At 41.8% G+C, this 20,715-nt stretch overlaps 1 protein-coding gene across 2 annotated transcripts in view; it reads left to right on the top strand.

Moving 5' to 3' along the window:
- The window catches only part of STK4 (serine/threonine kinase 4), a 74,067-nt gene that overhangs the window by 44,770 nt on the left and 8,582 nt on the right, over positions 1 to 20,715 (top strand). The window contains exon 11 of one of the 2 annotated variants that reach the window (XM_019484579.2): positions 13,227 to 13,313. The exons of the other annotated variant lie outside the window; for it this stretch is intronic. Coding sequence (XP_019340124.1) covers positions 13,227 to 13,298 — 72 coding nt within the window. The 3' untranslated portion in view covers positions 13,299 to 13,313. Of the gene's footprint in view, positions 1 to 13,226; positions 13,314 to 20,715 lie in introns of those variants that run through there. 2 annotated transcript variants of the gene reach the window in all.

Here is a 20,715-nt window from a genome sequence, read left to right on the forward strand (position 1 = left end):
CAAGTTGCCTACATTCCCCACCAATTCTTCCCTGTTTGTGAGCAGCAGGTCAAGAAGAGTACAGCCCCTAGTTGGCCACTCCAGCACTTGCACCAGGAAGTTGTCCCCAACACTCTCCAAAAACTTCCTGGATTGCCTGTGCACTGCTGTATTGCCCTTAGCACATGTCAGGGTTATTGAAGTCCCCCATGAGAACCTGGGCCTGTGATCGGGTAGCTTCCACTAGCTGTTTGAAGCGTCATCCAGCACTTTCTCTTGGTCTGGTGGTATATAGCAGACCCCCACCACAACATTACCCTTGTTGCTCTTCACTCTGACCCTAACCCAGAGACTTTCATCAGGCCTATCTCCAGTTTCAGACTGGAGTTCTGAGCAACCATACAGCTCTTTTACATAAAGTGCAACTCTTCCTCCTCTTCTCCCTTGCCTGCCCTTGAACAGTTTATACTCATGCATGACAGTGCTGCAGTCACGCGAGCTCCCACCAAGTCTCTGTTCTTCTGATCGCATCATAGTTCTTTAACTGTGCAAAGACTGCCACTTCTTCCTACTTGTTTCCCAGGCTCTGTGCACTTACGTACAGGCACCTGAGGTAACTAGTTGATTGCCCTGATTTCTCAGGAAGTATGAGAGCACCTCCCTTGTTGCCCCTGCCTGCTTGCTCTTCCTCTAGATCTCCCACTTCCCCACTTACCTTTAGGGCCTTGGTCTCCATCCCCAGGTGAATTTAATTAAAGCCTTCCTCACTAAGTTAGCAAGGCTGTCTGCAAAGATGCTGTTCCCTCTCTTTGTCAGGTGTATCCCATCTCTTCCCAGCAGTCCTTCTTGGAAGAACATCCCATGGTTGATGAAGCCAGAGCCCTGCTGGTGACACAACCTGCACAGCCAGGTGTTGATCTGCAGGATGCATCTGCTCCTACCCGGGCCCATTCCCTTGACCGAAAGAATTGACAAGAACACAACTTGAGCCCCAAACCCCCTCACCCTTGCACCCAGAGCCCTGTAGTCACTTTTGATATGCTTAGGGTCTCCCCTGGCAGTATCATTGGTGTCCACATAGATGAGCAGTACTGTAGTCAGGGCTTAAACATTTTGTAGTTTAAATTTTACTGCACCAGCATATGTTAATCACACTGTGATACCCATTTTTAAAGAAATGTTACTTTTTTTTCCCTGGAAGTTATATTTAGACAACGTATTTCCCCTCCTTAATTTTAATCTATCAAGAAAACCAAAATAGGAAATAAAATTAGACTTGCAATTTGCCCTGCTCACTTAAACATTAAACCCTTTTGTTTCTCAGCAATTCTTTAAAAGCCTTTTAAAACAATCTCAGTAGGCCAAGGTTTTAATTTTATTTGTGGCTAGCCTTGCTTGGTTTTTGCCCAGTCCTGTCAAATAAGCATTTGACCATGAAGATTCAGTGTGTATAGCTAATTGTTTCACTGAGAGTCTGGTTGTTTTTCAGCACAAGTCTCTGATTTGTACATGATATCAGTCAGGACAGTATTGAGAGCTTTTCAGATTTCATTGGAAAGTGATGGAAATGGCTCTGTTTGTGGCGGGGGGGAGGGGGAAGGAGGGTGTAATAATTGCTTCTCCCTTGAGCTAATATGAATCTGTAAATTTCTGTCTCCTTCTAAATGTCTGTAGTGCAGTGTTGAGATTCTGCTTTAACGTGGTGCATAATTCTTTATGGTCTCTCTCAAATTTTCACCAAATATTCTATTGGAATTTCTTGAAATGAGGCTGGGTGCTGCCAAATCTTAGTGTCAGATATGTAGACACCATTGCAAGGGCCTAGAATGGCACTGTTTTTCTGTAGGCTTCTCTAGCTATGCTGATTTTTATTATACAGAATACCTGCTGGAGTAGTTAGGTAGTTATACCTCCTGGAGTAGTTGGGTATTGAGGCCAGTTCAGGTTACTGTCTTCACATGAAATGTGTTTGCATTTATTACCACTGAACACCCTCCAGCACTCTAAGCCTTAAAGGTATGCACAGCAACCACCTTTTACTCCTTGAGAGGTGTGTTAAAGGTGCTGTGCAACTGAGTTTCATTTAGCCATCAGTGAAACTTCAAAATTCTCTCCAGCGGCTCCTAAATGAGCAACAGCCAGGAATTTCGGCACTAGTAAACTTTAACTATGACTGTAGTGCTGGGAAAAAGGTGGCCATTTAAAAACAGAATTGATGGCTCATCCCTTCAAATTATCATTCCTTCTTAGAAAGAGCCTGTTATGATTCATATCCAGGTTTGATGAATCAAACTCTTCCCTTTCCAGCAGTTACTGAATGCCTTTGTTTGTCTTCTTCCCGTAGAGCCCTTAGAGCTAATGAAGGAGGCTCTTCATTGAAGAGGGAAGTTATTAAACACAGAAGCCTTAGAGCTAAACTTGTTCCTTCCATAAATAAAGCCATAAGACTACAGTAACGTAAGGATTTGGTGTGGCAGCACAGCAGTAGAGATTGGATATGCTCCCTTCTCCTTTTGAGGAGGTACTTGTGGAAGGCGGTGGTAGTTAAATGGTATTTGCTCACAGTCACTATATTCCTTTCTGCATATATTCAATAATACACACATGGCATGAATACTCCTTCTCTGTTGCAGCTCTTTTCAGTCCTTTCTGAGGACTATTTTTGTGAATCATTGCTATCAAAAACTCTGTGATAATCATAGAAAGTAAGAATTAGTTTGGCTCCACATTCCTAACATAGACTAATGCTCCTGTCCATGTAAGGTTGTCCTATTTCATTTCACTATTACCATGACATTTGTCTTGCCAGTAATTGTGCTATTTCTTTCATTTTCTCTACAAGTATGAGGCACATAAGATACTAATTGCCTTAGGGTATTGAAAGATCCCAAAATACTGATTGACTTCCACTTGCCTAGCAGTAGATGTGTTCCTTCTAGGCTGGTTTGGCTAGGCCACAAGCAAGAGCAGTCTCATGGTGCAAGGTCAGAAGTAATAGTCCATCCCTTTAGCTTGCAATCTTAATGAGGTAAAGCTGGAAAGGGAAATGGAGGTGCAGAGGTTAAGAGATTTCCCTGAGGAAGGTCACACAGGTCAGTGGCAGAGCTGGGATTTGAAACCAAGTCTCTGAACTGCAGTCCACTATCTAGTCCTCTAGCTGTTGCTACTGCCTAGCCCATGACTGGCTGAACCCTACTAGTTGAAAGTGGCACAGCCACAAAGACCATACTAAAAGATGTAAGTAGTAGAAATGCACATTTCAGTTTTGGGTTTGTTTTTTTTCAGATAACACAAAGTGATGAAAAGAGATACTCTGGGGCACAGCTGAAGGAACAGCGACAGGGAAATAAATTTGCTTTTACTTTTATATTCCAACACATTTTTATTAACAAGTGTATCCAGATCTGTTGGGAGTCTTGAATTCCCTACAATGCATGAGTTGGTATCAGAACTGCAATTAACAAATGTATTCTGAAAGCAATTAATGATGCCATCTGTTTCCTCATTTAAATTACTTTTTTAAAGAGTGCATGTTTACAGACATGCCTGTTTCCACAGGGCAGTATTAACAGTCTTCTGTTAGTTTTGGAAGCCATCATGTCCATTTATGTTTACCTAATAGAAGTTGTTGTAACTGTGCACATGCCTGCAAGCTAGTTTCAGTCCAAAGCTTTTCATCACCATTGTCTGCATCATCTGCTCTGCCAGTATAATGTAGATAATAGCAAACCTTTTCTTTTGCTTGAATGGGAATCTAAAATTTGTCTGAACTCATACTAAGGGAGAATGTCTTAATCTGTTTCAAACCCACCCTTCCTTTTGCAGTGGCAATGTACCTTTGTGTAGCCGAAGCCTCAGATCTAAGATTTATCATCTCCTTAATTTCTGAGGCTCTACTAATTATTTAAAAATTTCAAGTAAAAACAGAAAGCTAGGAACAGTTTTAATTGTATCGGAGGGAAAAGTATATTAGGGTATGGATAGATGAAGACAGTATACAGAGCAGGCCTTGCTGTGTTGAATAAAATGGAGCAGTTTACTGTGCCTGAAAGAGGTCTAAGTTATTACTCTTCAGCTTTCATTTACTGTGGGATAGGAACAGACAAATGCAAGTTATCACTGAGCAGTTAACGTGTGCAGTAGCCCTTTTCTTCCTCAACTCAGTATGTTTCGTTCTTTATCCTTTAGACCAGTAGCTTCAACATGCAGATTTGGATAAATGATCGGTGTTTCTTGATGAAACTTCACTATGAATTTCCTTCCTTTTGTTTAGACATCTTAATGTTGTAATCATACAGAGCTGTGCTCCCAACTCTCACCGAGAAGTCTACAAGTAATCCCATGAATGAGTAAGATAAGTTTGCTGCTTTTAAGACAAGCCAAGTCAAATTAGGGTCATGCTGTGTATTAAGTCTGGTGACAGGTGTCAGAGTGACAGTGTCTGCAGGCTAGAATCCTATAGCTAATCATATTGGATGCGTTCTAGGTAGTAAAAACCTTAGCCATGTTGGTTCAAGAACCTGGGCTTGAAATGGCCATTTCTAGAGGGGAAAGGTGATGTGAAGCCCATGGCCTGTTTGGCCCTGGTCTTCCCACATCTGCTACAGTTAGCATCTGAATGTTCCTTGCGGCATGTCACTTGCAACCCAATACCATTTCCTCTATCCAGCCACATAATGATTAGATTTAAGGATTAAGTGTATTTTTATTAATTGCATCTTCAAGCTCTGTTACATGTTCTCTCTGATCCATTGGCTGCTTCATGACTTGCAGTGAAGAATGTTAATAGCCTGCTGGATGTATAGTGGAGCAATCTTTCTTTCACTGGAAATGATTTATGGGGAGGAAGTGTTACAGGCCAAGTGATTTATAGTTTATCGATAACTGTAAGCACACTCTGCTTTACAATGACCAGTGTGTCTAATGCATAATGGTCTCTTGTGCAGGTATCATTTGTCTTGTGAATGGATTATTGTCTACTAGTATCTGGAACATTCAGTTTATATTCTGTCTTTCAAAACACTAGTTGGATGGTATTCATTAGCAACTAAGTATAGGTACTTTAAGGCTTTCCTGCCCTCTGCCTGTCCTTGTGAAAATTCAGTTAATCAAAAGCATGGGAAAAGTGAGAGACTTATCTATGCACTCAATTTTGGTTAAGATAGTAGCAGACTAGATAACAGACTTTGCTTTTTTACTTTATGGAGACTGCTCATCAGGTCCCCTTCAGTGGTGGGGAAAAAACATGTATTGGTAGAACAGGTAGTACTAAGGAAGTGTTTTAATTCATCAGTAGATTAGAAGCTCAATCTAGAGAGATGCTCTGATGTTTAATCTTTTTTTTTGAGTGTGTTACTTCAGTAAGTTTTCTCTCTGATAACAACCTCTGAGGTTTGTTTTACTCATTTATTTATTTGAAAATAGAGGTAAATCTTTTGGATGAAAAGACACACAAGCTCTCCAAAAGCATCTTGTTGTTTGTTGGCCATCTCATGTACGAGTGAATAATGGACCAATGCATGAAGTACCAAAATCTGCTCTAGTAGATGGACAATAAAAAGTCCAACTTGCTTACCTCCAGGCCTTTTAAATGCGACTGTGCTTCTCAGTTCCACTGAATCATTGTGAAAGATGCATACTGAAATAACATTCCCTCCCTGTCTCTTTTTATGTACTTTCCCTGACCCAGAAAATCGCTCAATGAGCAAAAGTCATTTGCATCAAGAATTCAATGAATATTTGAAGTTTTTGAGCAGGGAAGAAGGGAAGCTTCTGTTAAAACAAAGCTTTCTTCAAGACACTAACACTGGATTTTTTATAACTAGACTAAATGCTCTCAGTGAATCTGGAGGGATTTCTCTGTACAAGTTTCATCTCTTGGTCGATAATATATTCCTCTTTTTCACTGGCAGAGGCTGACATACGAAATACAATCTAGGCACTAACTTTTTTCACTGGATGTTCAAAGGACAATTATGAATTTATTTGCCAAGGTATTCATCAGTTTGACTGATAATATCGGGTCTGGGATTAGTGATGGATATACCTAAATCATGCATTACCTCCAGCCCATTTCTCGACAGGAGGAAAACAAACCTAAAATACTGGTTATGCTGTGGTGTATCTAACATGAACAAAAGCTGGAGAAAGTAGAAGCAATTAGCGTTAATTCCCAAGGTTAAAAGTATACATCTTACAAAGGTTCTTTGGTAATTGAAAGATGTCTTTAGATAAAAGATACTACAGAGATAAAAATCAGTTTGCACAGTGAAGATTGAGACAGGTTTTGTTACGAGACCGTCTTATTCATTTGTTTTAAATGTCACATATCTTAGTTCATAACACTGACAGCCCTTCAGTTCAGCTGTTTTCCTCTTCTGCCCATCCCTCTTATGCATCAGAAGACCTTTAAGCTCTAACAGTGCCGTTCTTTAAGCAAGCATTGCTGCATTCATCACATCCTTTCCAGCAACACTTGTACCTAAAACTTCCTTTCCTAGTAAAAACAATTCACTATTTTATCACCATTTAATCAGCCATTCTTATTAAAGAGGCGTTGGCATATATTGCTTATCATTTGGTCTCTTTGCTAACTGTGACAAAAGATTCCAGGTCACATTATACCCTGATGTTCTTTGAACCTCGTCGCAAACCTTGTCAGACAGTTTGTGGCTGCTTCAAATTGCTGATCTGTTTTACGGCAAGTTCCTTGTGCGTAGGCGATTTATAAAAGGCTTTGAGCTCTGAATTCCCTTGTAACAAAAAATTGGTCCCTATCACATTTGGCTTTAATATTTATGGTGGCAATATCCGAAATGGAAAGAGTCAGGTAGTTCAATGGTTTGAATTTTTTTTAATATCTGTCTTGGAAGATAGTTTTTGCTATCTTCTGACTTTGGGAGGAAAGTTCCCATTTTGTAAGGGAGGCTCATCATTCATTTATGCTCCTTCACTTGGGCACAAGCTGACATTGATTTGATTGCAAAAGCACCTACTGTTATAACTTATTCTTGCTGCCAAAATTACATTTTTGTTATATTATATATATGCAGCCTCTGCTTTGATATAAGGCCTTTTAAAATTAAACTCGTTGGGGTAAATGAGAAATGCATGTAAAATACAAATGCTGCTGTTTGCAGTGAATTCTGTTTAGAGTAGGATTCCACCTTAGCCTTAAGACCTTTTTAAGCAGAAGTAGTGTAATCTTAGCACCTGCACAAAATGTTGATTTTTAGGACTTGACCACTGAAAGCTTCATAGGTTAGCTTCTTATCGCAGAGTGGCCCCTTTCCCATGTGCACTGCAGGAGTTATTCATTGAACTTGTTGAATTGAAAGTTCCCTTAGCAGTTGGAGGTGAACCTTCAAAGAGGCATCTTTTACTGCACAGTTGTACCCCTCCCCTTCCCATCCCCCCCTTTATTTCACTAAGAGCCCAGTTTTACAGGTTAAGTTTGTGTTGCCAGGCACACGTGTTCTCTCAGGCTCTGGGAGTGATAAGGGGTGAGAAGTTGTTAGATTAGAAAACTTGTCTCGTTTTGGGATACAGGGTCCTGTTTATGAGTTTATTAAGAAAGTGTTTCGGATGAGGACTCATGCAAACTGAGATGGCTCTAAGTGCTGAGTGCATGCCCAGCACTGCGCAAATAATAAAGGAAGAACTAGTCTGTACCCAGTGGAGTTTTGCGGGAATACTTTGTTGACTGTAGTTTGTAAGTGCATGACTCGATCTAGACAAACATACCTGAATTTTTCTGGAAGAACTGATCAAGGCTTTATGGTGTGTCACTTCCATCCCTGTCTTCTCCTTTTGCCTTGCATATGCTGCCTTCTTGCTCAGCTCTGTCTGCACAAAAGAATCTAACTCTTGTTCATTCTCAGTGGTATGCAATGCACGTCATTAGTTCTTGTCCCTGATTACCCCTCTAAACCCCCTTTGCTAAGGTTATTTGCTGATAGCCAAGATGTTTTCTGTGGGCTCATTAATACAATTGTTAAGTATCGCCAGTTAGCAATGGTGGAATAAAACAGCTAGGGGTATATTGGGAGGCTTGCCCTATCATTTCCCATACTGAGTTCAGAGAACAGCTGATTTCAAAGACAAAGATCTATTATGCCCCTAGAGTAGAAAATAAAAATGTAGATCAACACATGGAATGCACTGAGATAAAGACCTGTTTGAAGCATTAAGTCTCTGAAAACTAAAACACTGTCGTAAAACAAATAACGTTTGCAAGTGGATAACTTAATTGTTCCTTGTTCTGTGCATTTTCCCCACAGTGCCTGTTAATGAAGGTTGTGTACATGCATTCATTATAAATAGTTGTAGAACTAAGAAACAAATTAGGAAGACTGGTAGGCAAAATCTTGTAGGTTGGTTTGATGTAGGTTTCCAGGGCACAGCACACTGACGTTTCATCTGATACCTGGGTGAAATACCAAATAGGTTCCTCTTTTAGTCCAATTGGCCATCTCCCGTTCCCTAAAACTACATTTTCAGTGTAGCTCCACCACTCCTCTTCCATTCAGAGTGCTATATCTTATTTCTATCGGTTTACCAAGGGTGGTGGCAGTAGAGGGCAGTCACGCTGTGCTCCGGAATCACCCCACTATGCAGCTCATCACGAGCCGTCCCAGGACTGCAAACCTTGCTCTGCACCTTCCCCGCCATGGGTAGCAAATGAGATTGGGACCTAAATTAGGTTGTTACCAATTAATTACAAATACTCTTCAGGGTGAGTGGGAAAATCATAGGCATATCTAAGCTGAACAACTCGGGCTTATCTCTAATAGATGTTGAACTGGTTTTGTTTGAAATAAAATTGCTGAACTTTGTTTTTAGGAGTGGAGAATAGCTGGCGAAGTAATTTTGTTAAAACTTTCTCCTCTCTCCCCTCCCTCCACCCAACTTATTGGATCTGGTTGATGTTTGTTTGTTTGTTTGTTTGTTTGTTGCTTTTCAGTAGCTTTCTTCTGGCTCTGCTATGTAACTTGTGATAAGGGGAGCAGTATATATAGATCTCACTATGAAGCAATGTGTACAGGTCTCACTTATGTTAATAGTTGCATTGCTACCTTAGATAGAACTGCTTTTTTCCAGCAGTTAAGGGTATGCTGAGGCAACCATGCAGTTTTTCCTGTGAAAGGAGTTCCAGTGAAACTTTTAACTTTGGTATCTTATTAAACTACATTCTTCACTAGGACTGAGCTGGAGAATGGACCCTTCCTTGAATATATTTGAAACTTTAAACATTTTTCCCTTTCCATGCCTTTTGCTGTTTTTCTGTGGAAAACCAGAGAGTTGTAGTCCAACCCCTGCACTCCAACCTGTAGCCTGGTGTTTAGGGCTCTCACCTGGGATGCAGGAGATCTGGGATCAAGCCTCTTTTCCAAATCTGGCAGAGTAGGGATGATTATTCAACCAAGGTCTTTCACATCTTAGAGCACTGTGATCACTTGGCCATTGGCTTTTTAGTGATGGAAGTGTGAGAGAGAGAGAGAGCACACGTGGCCAAGGGGCAGGTCTCTGAAAACTTGGTATCTTCCTGCAAATTTAGTCAGTTTTAAATGAATCCGCATTTTCGACCAAAAAACTATGTTGCTAAAAAATGTCCAGCCAGCTCAGTACCCTGGAGTTTTGTGGAGTTGATTGTTTTGAGTAAGATGATGTATTTTAGCATATAAAAAGATATTTTGAGGATCCTACTTAGAGAAATCAAGCATAGCATAATCTGTTGTAGTAGGGGGAAAGGGATGTAGAGGGAGAGATGCCAATCCAAAGTTGCAAGAGAAGGTTGCCATTGGGTAAACACTTTTTTTCTTAGCACTATCTCCAGCAAACAAATGTTTCTGTCTAAGCAAGAAAAGCTGAGCTTTCCTGGTGGTCCATACAAACTGACTTTTATCTTGGCTTCTAATTTAGTTATTTGAAAAAAACTGAGAGGATTTGTCTTATGGGTTATAGAATTAGTCAGCCACTTTCCAGATCCCTGATGGTTTTTAGTTTTGGATTTCCTTGAAGTTCAGTGCTACAGAACACAATCGACACAATTTGTCATTTTCTTTGTTTAGATCGAGCGTGCGGTACTTGGAACATCTGCAGATATGAATCGGGTTATTCACTCTGCTCAGGCTAAAGTGAAAACAGTCTGGGAGCTCAAAGGATTAAAACAGATTGATCTCCTAAAAACAAAAAAATGTGGATTTTCTTGGTGTATAAGAGGTGATATCCCCTTTAATGTCACTTCTGTGCATTACTGACGGTGGTAAAAGCAGGTAGAATTTATATTAAAAAATATAAAGCATCAGTGGAAGATCTTCTCCTTTCTCAACCTTTTCTGGGAATGTTGTAAGAAATATCGGAGGGTAATACTTGACTAATAGCCATAGCCTCCCTGTCTCACTCACATTGATGCAGATCTGCATTGTGTGTTCTCAGTTATGCAACTCTGTGGGTGTTGTATTTGCATAATCACTGTGCAGTTATTCTTCTCAATAGCCATCGAGTAGCCAAAGTAGAGATGTGTATATTCACACTAATCCTGTTCTGGTTTGGTTCCTGGATTTGGATTTTTTAAAATTTATCATGCAAAAAATAGATGCATTTTTGCTTCTCGCACCCTTCAAAGAAAATGAGCAAATGTATAGATGTGTGAAAAAGCAAAGCAAATAAGCCTGTCAAACTGCTGAAAGGAAAATTGTGTTTAAAAAGCTACAAATGCTTTTAACTCTTATGCATGAATTCTTCTCTCTCCATCCTTCCTGCCACTTGGCAGGTCTCCTATTCCCCATAGCTGTAAGTTTTATCATTACAAAGTAAACAGTCCAAGAGGGGCTGGGATATCCCCCATCTTAAAGTGGTTCTGCGGACAGGGGCCTTGCTGACTCTTCAGGAAGCAGTGGGGCATACATGTGAATAGACAGGGGAAGAAAGAAATGGATGCAAGTGCAAAAATTCTAGTTCTTGTTACAGAAAACATGAAACCTGAACACAGGCTGACATCTATAAGGTTCTCCTTCAGATAATCAGGGTTCAGGAGGATTCAGGGTTCAGTACAGTGACTATCAAGGAAATTCCAGAAGTGACTTGATTAGTGAAGTAGTACTTTCACAGGGTCCTCGAGGGCTTTTTCTTCTACTGGAGAAGGATATAATGTAAAACAAGAACCAGTGGCTGGAAGGTAAAGCAAGAGAGATCAAACCTAGAAATAAGGCATATTTTTAACAGCGAGTTTTAGCTGCTGAAACACATTGCCAAGGGGAGAGGTGGGTTTTTCATCTCTTGATGTCATCATTTTTAGAGTGAGATGTCATTCTGGAAGAGATCCTTTAGAGTATGTCTTCTCTGTAGAGTTAGCAGATGTGATTTGGCATCGGGGTTAGCTGACACTGGATGTGCAGCATAGTGCTAGCCAAGTTGCTATGGCTTTACTGGTGCTGTACTTCCTCAGGTGTTGCCCTAGAAGTCATAGCATATCCCATAGTCATTTTCTGGCACAACAAACTAAGCTGTTTTGTTTTTTCGCCTCCCTCCCACCCACAGTGAATTGTAGGGGAGTTTCTCTGTTTTATAGGATCACAGGTGGGAAGGCAACTAATTCATGCTCTGAAAATGTACATTGGTATTGAGATTTTTATATAGATTTATTTTATATATGAGTGAAACGCACACTGATGTGGCTAAATTGATGTGATCCCTAGTGTGAAGATGATAATACTGATATGAATGTGCTCCTTATAGAAAAGCAGTTTCTAAACAGAGCATTGAACTTGCACACAACCACTGTGGACAAGCCAAAACATATTGTTCAGAGCTCCCCCCCCAACATCTCTCTTGGATGCTTCAGTCAAGTGCTGTGATGAATCGCCCTGCACGATGCAGCCTGCAGTGTGTTTAGCCAGCTCACTACCTAAATAATTAATATATATTAAAAGCAGACGCTTGTGCTGTTGAAGCTTTTCTTTTTCTTCAAATCCTTTGAAAGATTAATACCTGCATTTTAATCCTGCAAGAAATCCCATGGTGTTTGCATTTCACCCAACACTTTCATGGTATTGAGAATCTTCACTGACATTCTAAAGCTTAAAAAACAAAAAATCAAGATAGTTAGTGTTTATTAAGGGACTGGAATTTGGACTCATTAACACTTGCATTTTCACATAGCTGAATTAATCTATTTAAAAAATATATAATCTAGTCAAGACCTGAGAGAGACAAACTAAGAGTGAGTGACTTTGACCATGGTTATAAGTAAACTTATAGTTTTCTTAGTTTTTCCAATTAACTAGTTAAGATTTCTTGCTTTGGATAACTCATTCGAGAATTTACTATCTGTTCCTGCATATGCTAAGGCTTTTTTTATGCTGACACTATAAAGAGCTTTTGGTGTGTTTTAGTTTTTAACGTATGCCAGGTGACTCTGAACTAATGCTTCAAGAGAATTTGCTGGAGAAGAAAATGTTGTCCACAATCACAGTGTCAGTTTCCATTGCTAATGCTAAGATCTAACTATGAAAACACTTTCTGCATTTGCATTTCTTTTGGCTGGGAGAAATGCACATTTGCTAGTTACGTGGGAATCTTAGAAAATAAGCCAATGATGTTATACAATAACTTGTTCTGGCACTTTTAAAAAAAGTATCACATAGGCTTAAGCAGTGTTTCAGGTTACAGGAACTCTCTAGCTCTTCCAACTGTCATCGGTGTCAGGAGTCAACATTTGAGATTTGACACCCTATTTTAAAGTGTTTTATTCTATCAGCCATCACTGGAGTATGTCAAATTTTGCATTATTCTTTAAGATGGTTGCATTGCAGGCAGGTTCAAAACTGTGACTGTGGCCCAGAAATAAAACTTGAGGCTAATGAGGAAAGGATGAAGAGTACCAAACTTGAGGTGAATAGGCATTAAAAAACAGTGCTGAAAGAGGCTGAAGAGCAAGTTTCTAGGTTTTATTGAAAGGAAAACATCCTTATAACATTAATGACAGAGATGCCTTGGAGCAAAGGTCATCAAAGCGGAAGAGCATGTAATACCTGCCTTGAAGTGCTGCTATTCTGAAAGATCTCTAAGCACTTGATGTACGGTATTTATGGGGATCTGTTTATCCAGCATTGAAACATAGCTTGGATGTGGCAGCTCCATTCAGCTTGCTCAGTATTGATTGGTATGCACAGGCAGCTCGGACACCTTGGCAGGTTTATTTATATCAAGTATTAGCAGACTTCCTTTTTTTTTTCCCCAAACAGCCACATCCTGAAGGCCTGAATTTTTTAGACTTGTTTTTGGCAACAGGTATGTCTACTAAGCTTTATCTCTAATGAGTTCAAATGCCTGTCCTTCTCTATTGTACCTTGTTCTCTATCTGTCTGTCGTGAAAGCAGTTATGTGAACTGAGGGGTATGTTGCGAATCTTCTCTACCATGTACAAGCATGCTATTTATAGCCTATATCCCATGATTGCTTCTCCAGCTACTGTCACTTCTCCCTCCTCTTCATATTCAAGCTTCTTGAGCCTGTTGTCTGTTCCTCATGCTTTGACTTGGTTTCCTTTCTCAGGCTATTCTACAGTCCAGAAATGTGCCTGTTCCACTGAAGCATTTCTTGCTGAAGTTGGCTTGTCCTTAGCCTAACTCATGAATACCTTCTCTCTCCTTGCCTTGTTCTGTTTGTTCACTTGTCCTTGGCACAGTCGATTCTTAAGACCTTGAAGTTCTTGTGCTGTTTTTTTTCTCTCATCCTACCTCTTCAATAATTAATTCTCTCTCTCAATTGGTGGTTTCTTCTCTTTCCCTGTTGATGGCATCCTTGTTCCTTTCTGGTCTTTCTGGGTGACCTCAGAGTAGTCTAAACTGACCCTAGAATATTAAGCCAAGATTTTTTTAACTGTTTTGGATGCATCTAGTTTTGGCTATCCAGCTCTCAACTCCTTAAAGGGGCCTGGTTTGCAGAGGCTGAACTCGTAGCACTTCTGAAGATTGTGGGGGTCTTTTTTTTATGAGGCTCAAGTCAGGCACCCCACAGTTGGAGCAGCTAGAATCACTAGTTGCCCTTGAGAATCTTGGTCTAAGGCTGTAGGTCTCAGCACATCCTCTTTGCATGTATGTGGTAAATTTTAAGGGAACAAAAATAGGAAAAGAAGTTTGATCTGAAAATCTGCTGTCTAAAACCTGTTATAGTAGCAGGATCATTTTCTATGTCTCAAACAGCTTGTCACATTTTGGCATTTAATGAGTTAGCATAGCTTGGGTAACTTCTGAAATCTCTTCCCAAACCATGTTTGTACCTCTTCCATGTAGGACTCATGCAAATCAGCGTTGTACTCTGCTGACATAAAGTCAATGTTCTGAATTTTCCTTGGGCCAATTAGATGGGTTGATAAGGAATCAAAAAAGTTAAAAATGTAGTATGTGAAATTGAACGCAAAACAAAAAAATATTTAATAAAAGCTAAAGATCTTTTTTGGTGGGGGGGAATGAATTTGGATTTTTGTTAACTCTTGTCTGGCTCAGATCTGTACACAATGTATTTCTCCATGAAGCGTAGGAAGCTGCAGCTTTTACTCTTGTTTTTCAGCCTTTAACTCCCACTCTACCTTATGAAGTGTTTAATTGGTAAAATCTATTTTTTAAAGACTACAAAAAATGGAGATTTGATGCCAAGGCCCTGCCCAATAAAAGCCACTTTGACTTCATGGGCAAAAGGTATTTAACTTTGTAAAACAAGACGTTCTGGGCACTGCAGGTGAATGATAGCTGTCCATTAGAGTAAGAATGATCTGAAGGTAGGTAGTGAGCAAGAACTGAATGGTAGAATTGAGGACAGTAAAAGTGTGCATTTTAAACGAGCACACACACATACAGAGGGCAGAAATGTAGAGAGATCAAGCAAGCTCGGGAAGGAAACAGGCATTTCCCTGTTTTGTAAGGAATCAGTCTTCTCTTTCTGATGGAGTGCCTGTATACTAAACATTTTTAGTTGGGATGAAGGACAGTTAAGTTATGCTGATTACATTTGTTCAAACAGTCATACAGTATTCATTTGTAAACTCCGAGGGGAAAATTCTTCATCTTTTAAGAATGAATTTTACACTTTCATTTAACTTCTACTTCCTATTTATGCTGTTAGGATGTATTATAGTATCTAGGACTGAGGGGTCCTTTTTAAAATGTGTTCTATAAGGCTGTGTTCAAAGATCATCTGTTACTGCAAGGAAAATAAGCCTGTCTCCCTCCATCTCTTATATATTCTGTTTTTTGTTTGAAAAATCAATATCTGGTTGTGAATTTGAAATGTGATGATAAAAGGAACCACCTTTCCCTTTTGGCTGTGGAGCACTGGCTGTGCTGTTATGGATCAAATGTAACACAAGTCTGCTGGCTTTAGAGAAAACAGTTATAAAACCCCCCTAAGCTTCAGGAAACGTGGCAAAGATGCTGAGAGAGGGCTTTGTGCTTGCTGGAGGTTCAGGTTCAGTATCAGCAAATAATGAGACTTGCAGGCAGAATTGGGATTCAGGGGTTTTGTCTGCCCCAAGAGATCATTTTATGGCTCCTGTGCCATTGGTCTGAATCTGATTTCATAGGCAGGAGAGGGAGCTAACATGCGGGAGTGCTCATCTGTAGAGGAAACATGAAGACTGATGGTAAATTTCAGTTGTGTTGGTCTCATTCTCGAACTTGATGCATAGAACAAAAGTAACTTTGTTTGGAGCTGTCTTTTCTGAGCAGGAAGGTGTTGCAAGAGTAGCAAAAGATGTGGTGCCTCTCACCTCTAAGTCACTAGTTTAAATATGGTCCAAACCCGTGGAGACCTCACAAAGTCAGAGGGGTGACCTGCCTGAAATGAAATTGCATTGAAATTGAACCAGCCTGGAATGAGGGATTGCCTCCTTGTGAGCAGCAGCCAGACAAGAATGAGACAGACTATTTCTCTCCCACTCCTAGAAATGATCTCTCTTGCTTAGGGTAGACGTCCCATGGCAGGGCAAAGTCAGGCAAGTGTGCATTCCTGCTATAGCTCTTTCCTGAGAATGGGACTTTAGTATGTGATATTACCAAGTAAGCAGGAGCTAGCTTAGTTTTTCTTTGGGCTCTGATCATTCATTTATCCCAAAAAGCTTGTACCACAATAACATGTTCAGAGCAGGCAGAGAAAAGAGGCTGAGGTTATCCTACAGCCTTTATTTTATGGTGAACCTTTTGTGGAATTTAAGTTTGGCACGGGCTGATGAGAAATGTTGTAGCTGGTGCAGAACCTTCTCTAGTTCAAGACGGAATTATGAAGGTATCAATTACAGAGCAGGATGCCCTTGAATATATAACCTGTGGCATGTCTAATATGCCTGCTAAGATCCATTTATTTATTTATTTATTTTTGGTGCTTGCTTTCATTGAGATTGTCCAGTCCAGTGTTGCAATGACACCATACTAACTGTAACAAATGGGCGCTGTAGCCATTTTTTCAAAATGGAAAATCTTAAAATGAAGAGACCATAACTCAGGGAAGCAGATCAGGGGCATAAACATTGCATGGCATAATAAAGCACTATCCACAGGTTTTGTGTTTTTTTTTTTGCTGACAGCAAATGGATATCAGGGATGGTTTGTGAGCCTTGCTGTTCAGTGGAGGGGTGCAGGGACAGTCTATTGCTAAAGTGCCTATTACCACCTTATCTGTGTAGAATCTAGATAACAAAAGGCAGCTTAGTCCCCTTTCTGCAGTTGTTTGAGTAGTGCTCCTGTTCTGACAGTGATGTCCAGATTTGAAGACCAAATGTGTGACTGACCACCTGTTTGGGAAGTCTTTAACATGAGTAGTTGTGTATCAGGATGAAGTAATAAGGTCAAGCTAAATACCTGCAGGAAAGATAAAGCTATTAATTGGGTAATTAGGGCATTTGTAACCTTGCAGGATTACCTCCTAATCTCTACCCTGTTTCTATATTGACATATTTGAGCAACACAGGGCATAACTCTTATCAGTCTTGCGTATGGAATTAACTTTCTTGCTTCCAAACATTATAAAAGCTCTTTATTGACCACAGATGGACAGAAATAGCTAAACTCACCAAGAGTCCTAAAAGCTTTCTTGTAAGTCAAAAGGGAAAACTGGGGAAGAAGAAAGGAGAGAGATGAGACTTTGTCCTGCGGCTAAGACCAGTCTTAATTGGAGATGCAGGACATTGAGACCTCCCCTAAACAGCAGTCTATTATGAGGCAGCTTTTTCTTTTCTTTCCTCTCATTTTGCCATTGGCATTTTTCTAAGAAAATAAATTCAATCACTTTCCAGCTCCAGGGATCCTGAAGTATAACATTGCAAAGACAGTGCAGGGTAAAATCTTCATTTCCCTGAGAAATCTGTGGTCTGTGTAGTTGAACTTGGTTTGTATTGAAACCCAGAGGGTGCATCTACACATACAATTAGCACACCTGAATATACTTTGATACAGTTTGTGCCTGAGGTTTATTCTTCGCAGCTGCAGCATTTACACGTGTCCAGAACTACATGTTGAGTCAGGGCGGCATAGCCCCAGCTGTCAGGGGAACCGAGAGGGTCAGCCTAGAGTGGCTCTGCCCTGGTTCAGCATGCTGCGCACGTGCAGTATGGGGTGCTGTAGACTCATCTGCAGTGATGAAAATCGCGTGTGTCACACGCAGACACTCACCGTGCTGCTAATTTGCAGTGTGGCAGGTTTTTTTTTGACACTGGGAGATCTTGGTATCAAGAAAAACTTACACCAGAAAAAAGCAAGGTGGTACACATGGCAGCAGTGTGCACCACTCAAAACCAGAGTCTGGCTCTGGTCAGCTTCTGGCCAGGCTCTGCACACTGGGGCTGAGGGGCTGACTGGTGCACGAGGGTGCTACAGTGTGGGGCTAGCTGGTAAGCAGCCCTGCACTGTAGCACTCTCCTGTCCCAGCCAGCCCTGATCACCATCTCCACATACGCAGCGGCACACTAAATATAAATAACTCTGCCATAGGATAGTGTTGGTGTTGGGCAGTACTATGCTACAGCAAAGTTAATTAGTTTACTGCAGCCTAATAGCACTGCATGTGTAGACAGTGATGCTTTACTACGGAGATGGTCAACTTCTTAATATAAAACACACACATAGATGCACCCCATATATATCCAAATGGATTTTGGGGGCACAGCATTTTAAGAAAGCATTTCTTTTAAGAGTAGTGATCCATATTGCATAAAAATATAAAGTGCCATACTGGGTTAGACCAGTGGTCTGTCTAGCCCCGTGTCCTCTTTCCAACAGTGGCAGAAGTGGATTCTGTTCAGGAAGAGCACCAAACCAGATATTTCTAGTGATCTATTCCTCTCCCTGGTATCCACCATTTATTGGGTTAGAGATGCCAAAGGAAGCATTTCCAACCATTCTGTTCAATAGCCATTAATAATCTGTCATCCACAAATTAGTCCAGTTTGTTTTTGACTCTATCTGTGCTATCTGCTATGGCAGATGGAGACAAACCCGCAAAACAGGACATCATAGACTTGCGGGATATCTGCTCCAGTGGGCTCATGGTACTGTCCAACATTGCTTTTGCTAAGCTAAGAAACCAGACTGTCCAGTCACCTTTCTTAGACCCTCCATCCTTTTGATTACCTGAATGAAGTCTGTATCTGTTCCAGTATAAATTCATCTTCCTTGAATGTGGATGACTAGCTGAGGTCTTACTAGTGGTTTATGTAACGGCAGTAACTTTCTGCTTCTACTGGAAATGCCTCCCAATATATCCTAGAATTGCAATGACCTTTTTCATAGCCACACCATGTTTGACAGCTCATAGGCATCCAGTGATCACCAAATACATCTAGGTCATACTTCTACCCAGTTGTTTTCTACCTCTGCAATCCAGGCTGGTAACAGAAATCCTTATTAGTCCTTAAGGGCATGACCCAGCATGTTGTACTATAGAACGATATCCTATTTCTATTGTTCCAATCCTCAAGGTCATTCACTTATTCCTGTATAATATCCCAGTCTTTCTGTGTGACTATTATGACTTTTTGCGCTCATTAAATTAATGATTCATAGACAGACTATGAAGGCATCATCCAAAGTTCCCCTGTATCATGAAATGGTGGAATTTACACTAGCTCCTTGCCAGGTCTCATATAAAAAATATTTCCAGTTTTTCCATTTTCTGACCTCCCTCTGACAGTGCTTCTAGCTCAGGGATGGGAAATAAGTTTGGCTGGAGGGCTGCTTAATGAGTTCTGGTGAGCTGTCAAGGGCCGCAAGGGTAGCCCCAACCCTGGACAGTGCCCCCCCCCCCCCCCCTTGCCATATTAGGACCAGAACACCCCCATGTACCCACCCATCCCTGACCTTTGCCACTGGAAGTCCCTCCTCCTGCCCCCAGAAGTACTTCTTTTGGGAAGGGGGGGTTGCCATATTGGAACCAGAAAAAAACAAATTGTATACCAAAAAATCAAACATCCACAATAACATTTTAATTTTATTATATATATAGAGAGAGAGAGAGCTATCTATAGCCTGATTTGTGTGTGTTTGCATTATGTATATAGAGGTGAGATTGCATAATAGCTCAAAATAAAGTTTTCATCTTGTATATTGCGGGGGGTGGGGGACAGGATGTCAAGAGGGGGTATGGGGTTTGTAGGGTGCTTTGGTTATGTGTGTGTGGATGTGGGTGGCTATAGGGAGTTTTGGGGGGTTGTGCAGATGTATAGATGTGTGAGTAGGTATGGGATTTGTGGGGTATATGGAGGGGAAGGGTGATGGGGGTGGGGTGTTCATGGGGGGTGTGTGGGTGCGTGTGGTGTGTGCATGTAGCAGTGAGCAGGGCTCCCCTCCAGAGATGCATGGGGGAGGGTGTGGGTGGATGCAGTGTTTGTGGGGTGTGGGGGAGGGTTTGTGGGTATGGTGGGGTGTGCACGGGAGTACCCCCATAGCCAGTCGGCTCCCGCCCCACAGCAGCCCAGAGTCTGCATGTCATGCGGCTCCTCCCTAGCACTGCCGACAGTGTGCAGCCGCCGCCCTGCCTTACGCCCACTCTGCACCCACCTGGGTGGGAGCAAGCCAGCCAAAACCTATGGGCATAGCCCTGACCCCAGCCCACTCCATGTCTGCTCCGCATCGCCTACATGTGGTGCGCCCTGCCGCCCCTTGGGCATGTGAAGGGTCTCTGCAGCTAGACTGCCTTTCTAGCTTCTTCTGGCTACTGCCGCTTCTGGCCCCAACTGCATGGTACTGGGGGGACCTGTGACCCAGCCTGTCCCACGCCTGCTCTGGACTCACCCGCCCAGGCTGAGTAGTGGCGGCGCCTGGACACAAACTGTTGCTTGGCATGGGGGAAAAGTGGCCTCTCCCCCTCGCTGCTGCCAGGCCCTTCCTGCTGCAGCTGCCCTGTGTTTCTGCTGCCATCACTGCCACTCCCAGGCTGCCCATCGGGGCAGCGGTGGCAGGGCAGAGCAGACATGGGACAGCCTGGTGCGGGCTTTGGGCAGCTGCAGCAGGAAGGACCTGGCAGCAGCGAAGGGAGGGGCTGCTTTTCCACCGCCCCAAGCAACAGTTTCTGCCTGGGCGCTGCTGCCACTGCTCTGCCTAAGTGGGCTAGTCCAGAGCAGGCGCAGGGCATGTTGGGTCGGGGCTGTGTGCGCAGGCCCCCACTGGTACCACGGGGCTGGGGCCAGCAGCGGCGGCAGCCGAAAGGAGCAACCACTGTCTGGGCTACCTAGAAAAGCAGTCCAGC

Source organism: Alligator mississippiensis, chromosome 9, assembly GCF_030867095.1.
Source record: "Alligator mississippiensis isolate rAllMis1 chromosome 9, rAllMis1, whole genome shotgun sequence".
Classification (NCBI taxonomy): domain Eukaryota; kingdom Metazoa; phylum Chordata; order Crocodylia; family Alligatoridae; genus Alligator; species Alligator mississippiensis.